The 4,408-nt window shown below is 37.3% G+C and overlaps 1 protein-coding gene and 1 long non-coding RNA gene across 14 annotated transcripts; one reads left to right on the top strand and one right to left on the bottom strand.

Annotated features, from left to right (window-relative positions):
- The first annotated feature begins 259 nt into the window (after positions 1-259).
- Positions 260-4,265, top strand: LOC109590340 (uncharacterized). Of its 13 annotated transcripts, XM_020006251.1 has the most exons (15): positions 260-783; positions 831-2,439; positions 2,498-2,704; positions 2,839-2,880; positions 2,934-2,981; positions 3,026-3,073; positions 3,118-3,165; positions 3,210-3,257; positions 3,302-3,349; positions 3,394-3,441; positions 3,486-3,533; positions 3,580-3,627; positions 3,764-3,811; positions 3,948-3,995; positions 4,132-4,265. In XM_020006251.1, exons 1-15 carry the CDS (start codon positions 646-648, stop codon positions 4,185-4,187), a joined length of 2,532 nt encoding a protein of 843 aa, XP_019861810.1. In that variant the 5' UTR covers positions 260-645; the 3' UTR covers positions 4,188-4,265. The 13 variants fall into 13 exon arrangements, with proteins under 13 accessions (XP_019861810.1, XP_019861812.1, XP_019861811.1 ...); XM_020006253.1 differs by lacking the exon at positions 3,118-3,165; XM_020006252.1 differs by lacking the exon at positions 3,486-3,533.
- On the bottom strand, positions 2,428-2,724 carry LOC109590341 (uncharacterized). The gene is made up of 2 exons (XR_002189273.1): positions 2,648-2,724; positions 2,428-2,593 (listed from the first exon to the last, which is right to left on the bottom strand). It is a non-coding gene; the product is annotated as an uncharacterized LOC109590341 (long non-coding RNA).
- Positions 4,266-4,408: the final 143 nt, after the last annotated feature.

The following is a 4,408-nucleotide window of genomic DNA, read 5'->3' as shown; positions in this document are numbered from 1 at the left end:
TGTTCAACCTATATCACAAAAAGTAAGTAAAATTAGGATAAAGGACAAAAACTGTAACAAAGATCAGGGTTTTTCACATGCCTTTAGCCTATTATATAAGCCATAGACCGCACTTTGGAAAAATAATAGCTGTATTCGTTAATTTGTGCCATCACAAAGGCAATTTCAATGATAACATGGGCTGCGAGAGGCGGCGAAGATTCTGTCAACAAATCTATGCTTAACCGTCACAAAGAACAGTCATGAACTCCCAAGACCTATCTAGAGTAAGGAAGCAATTTCTGGACACATTAGATTCCGGACAGCTCTATCTCGTCTTTTAGACTTGCTGCCGCTCTGAAATTTTCACACAATATAACTCTAAGCTAATTGAGATTGCGTAGTAAATATGAGCTGCATTAAGCTAGTTTTGTTCTAGTTATCTTTAAAAGTATTAGACGTCCGACAATAGTCAAATATCGTCAGATAAAATCAAATTTAGTACATTTTATTAGTATTGGTAAATACAGCAATTGCAAGGTTGCAGTAACACTCTTACTTACTTAGTAGCCCTTCTTCTTTGTGAGGCACAAACCTTTTCCCTTCAACTTCACGTACATGGAGCTCGAACAGAATTTTAAGTGAAACTCTAATTGTCGTCCACTTATGCTCCACCCAATACGCTGCTGCCTCGTGTTGTTTGCTGTGTCAGGTCTCATGAGTCTCACCTCAGTTGTTTTAATCTTGATAACGAGGTTGATAAGCTGTTATTACTGTGTTTCACTCTCGGTTTCACTCGATAAGGCAAGTATTACACTTCATTTATCAAGCATAGATCTGTTTTGATTTAGGTGAAGTTTGTTGACATGTCAAAAAAACCTCTATCAGGAAGAATACTGGTATCTAATTCGTTAGTAGAGGCTGACCCTTCCAAGCTTGTTATCGAAAGACCCCAATATTATTGTCAGTGGGAAGATGTAAGCATGATTAAAGCATTGAAGGCAGTGGAGGAGGAAGGTATGTCCGTTCGTCATGCAAGTGAACTGTTTGGTGTGCCAAAGTCTACACTGCATGATCGGGTATCTGGTAAGGTTCAGCACGGAGCACATCCTGGTCCTTCAGCTTATCTCACGAAGGAGGAAGAAGATGAACTTGCTCGGTTTTTACTTCGCTGTGCTGACATTGGTTATCCCCACACTATTTCCCAAATTTTAGCAATTGTTCAGCAAGCCATTGATTTGAAGGGATTGAAAAGGACAGTTACAACAGGCTGGTGGCAAAGATTTAGTGAGAGACATAAAGAAATTGCTTTACGATCAGCAGTTCCACTATCAACAATACGTGCTAAGGCAATGGATAATGATTCACTAAACAGATACTTTGATATTCTAGAAGATACTCTTAAGAAAAATCGTATTTTCAATGATCCTACAGTCATTTATAACTGCGATGAAACAGGTATGCCCCTGAACCCTAAAGGATTAAAGGTTGTTACTCATCGTAGAGCCAAAAATGTCCATTCTATATCTGGGGATACTAAGATGCAAATAACTGTTTTGGCTTGTGTAAGTGCTAGTGGTACAGCACTACCACCAATGGTGATTTTTGACCGAAAAACTTTAAATCCTGAGCTAATAAGGGGAGAGATTCCTGAAACTATGTATGGATTATCTGAGAAAGGGTGGATAAACCAAGAGCTGTTTACGGGATGGTTTTACAAGCATTTTTTAGCTTTAATTCCAAAAAAGAGGCCAGTCCTTTTATTAATGGATGGTCATTCTAGTCACTATTGCCCTGAAGTAGTACGATTAGCTGCAAAGGAGAAGGTCCTCTTATTTACACTGCCACCTCATACCACTCACCTCACTCAACCTCTTGACAGAGGTTGTTTCTCTCCACTCAAAACATATTGGAAGGAGCTTTGTCACAGATTTTATGTCAAAAATCCTGGCAGAGTAATTACTAGATACGACTTTTCGGCAATATTTTCAGAAGCATGGAAACTTGCAATGACCCCTAAAAATATAATGTCTGGTTTTGAAGTTGCTGGTATTTGCCCATTTAGCCGAAGAGCTCTTGATACTCCTCCACCTGCAGGCCCTAAGTCTCTTCAAGAGGAAACTGGTCTGGCATATATACCTCTGTACAGTCCAGCGAGACACTACTCCGATAAATCATTATCTGGCTGTTCAACACCTAGATCTGATAGCAATACGTCTATTCCTGATGATCATGATGTTTCGAGAGCTACTTCTGTCACTCAATTTTTGGTCACACCAATGCACCCTAGTAAGGTACCTACAAAAAACCCAAAATCTTTTGGAAAGGTCCTTACCAGTAAGGAAAATATGGAGCTTATGGAAGAGAAGGAGAGGAAAAAGGAAGAAGAGAAGAAGGAGAAAGAAAGACGGAAAGCCGAGAGAGAAGAAAAAGCAAAACAGAAAAAACTTAACAAAAAAGGTTTATATTGAAAAACTACAAAATTAGTTTATGTTACTGATGAATTTATATCATCTAGGACAAAAGAATGAAGTTTATACTGAAACACCTGAGTCTATGTCTATTTTGTATGCTTCATCTATGAGACATTCTTTGGAGCTAGAAGATGATTTTACTGAAAAGGAATGGACCATTTTTACTAAGCGGTATGAAAATGGTTATGACTTACAAGGAGATGACCGCTACAATCTTTGGCTTAGTCAATATCATTCTCAATCATTACAAAGTAAGAGTCAAGTATGTTGCATTATAGCATTTAATTCAGAATCTGCATGTGAAGTATCAGCTGAGTGAAATGTAAAAGTGCACAGCAGCTGTCTAAACAAAACCAATAAAACTGTATTATTATGCCTTAAATAGAAACACCTACTGGTCAAAGAGGAAGAGGAAGGAAGATTGAAGGTTAGTGGTACAATATATACATTAATCGTGTCAATCATTTATACCTTAAATAGAGACACTCACTGGTCAAATTACTGTTGGAAGAGGAAAGAAGGTTGATGGTTAGTGATACCAGTATGTCATTTATCATTTATACTTTAAATAGAGACACTCACTGGTCAAATTACTGTTGGAAGAGGAAAGAAGGTTGATGGTTAGTGATACCAGTATGTCATTCATCATTTATACCTTAAATAGAGACACTTACTGGTCGAACTACTGTGGGAAGAGGAAAGAAGGTTGATGGTTAGTGATACCAGTATGTCATTCACTATTTATACTTTAAATAGAGACACTTACTGGTCGAACTACTGTGGGAAGAGGAAATAAAGTTGATGGTCAGTGATACCAGTATGTCATTCATAATTTATACTTTAAATAGAGACACTTACTGGTCGAACTACTGTGGGAAGAGGAAATAAAGTTGCTGGTCAGTGATACCAGTATGTCATTCATAATTTATACTTTAAATAGAGACACTTACTGGTCGAACTACTGTGGGAAGAGGAAACAGAGTTGATGGTTAGTGATACCAGTATGTCATTCATCATTTATACTTTAAATAGAGACACTTACTGGTCGAACTACTGTGGGAAGAGGAAACAGAGTTGATGGTTAGAGTGATACCAGTATGTCATTCATCATTTAAACTTTAAATAGAGACACTTACTGGTCGAACTACTGTGGGAAGAGGAAAGAAAGTTGATGGTTAGTGATACCAGTATGTCATTCATCATTTATACTTTAAATAGAGACACTTACTGGTCGAACTACTGTGGGAAGAGGAAAGAAAGTTGATGGTCAGTGATAATAGTATGTCATTCATCATTTAAACTTTAAATAGAGACACTTACAGGTCGAACTACTGTGGGAAGAGGAAAGAAAGTTGATGGTTAGTGATACCAGTATGTCATTCATCATTTATACTTTAAATAGAGACACTTACTGGTCGAACTACTGTGGGAAGAGGAAAGAAAGTTGATGGTTAGTGATACCAGTATGTCATTCATCATTTATACTTTAAATAGAGACACTTACTGGTCGAACTACTGTGGGAAGAGGAAACAGAGTTGATGGTTAGTGATACCAGTATGTCATTCATCATTTAAACTTTAAATAGTGACACTTACTGGTCGAACTACTGTGGGAAGAGGAAAGAAAGTTGATGGTTAGTGATACCAGTATGTCATTCATCATTTATACTTTAAATAGAGACACTTACTGGTCGAACTACTGTGGGAAGAGGAAAGAAAGTTGATGGTCAGTGATAATAGTATGTCATTCATCATTTAAACTTTAAATAGAGACACTTACAGGTCGAACTACTGTGGGAAGAGGAAAGAAAGTTGATGGTTAGTGATACCAGTATGTCATTCATCATTTATACTTTAAATAGAGACACTTACTGGTCGAACTACTGTGGGAAGAGGAAAGAAAGTTGATGGTTAGTGATACCAGTATGTCATTCATCATTTATACTTTAAATAGA

This window comes from Amphimedon queenslandica, unplaced genomic scaffold (assembly GCF_000090795.2).
Source record: "Amphimedon queenslandica unplaced genomic scaffold, v1.1 AMPQUscaffold_10183_Cont17412, whole genome shotgun sequence".
NCBI lineage: Eukaryota > Metazoa > Porifera > Demospongiae > Haplosclerida > Niphatidae > Amphimedon > Amphimedon queenslandica.
The sequence above is the reverse complement of the archived record's forward strand: the minus strand, read 5'-3'. Positions and strand labels throughout refer to the sequence as shown.

What these genes read in the sequence shown, in the direction of transcription:
- LOC109590340 (XM_020006251.1), top strand. Translation starts at nt 646, where the DNA reads ATGCTCCACCCAATACGCTGCTGCCTCGTGTTGTTTGCTGTGTCAGGT. An exon ending in GAAAAAACTTAACAAAAAAG is followed by an intron (nt 2,440 to 2,497) that starts GTTTATATTGAA and finishes TATATCATCTAG; the next exon opens with GACAAAAGAATGAAGTTTAT. An exon ending in AAGAGGAAATAAAGTTGCTG is followed by an intron (nt 3,350 to 3,393) that starts GTCAGTGATACC and finishes TACTTTAAATAG; the next exon opens with AGACACTTACTGGTCGAACT.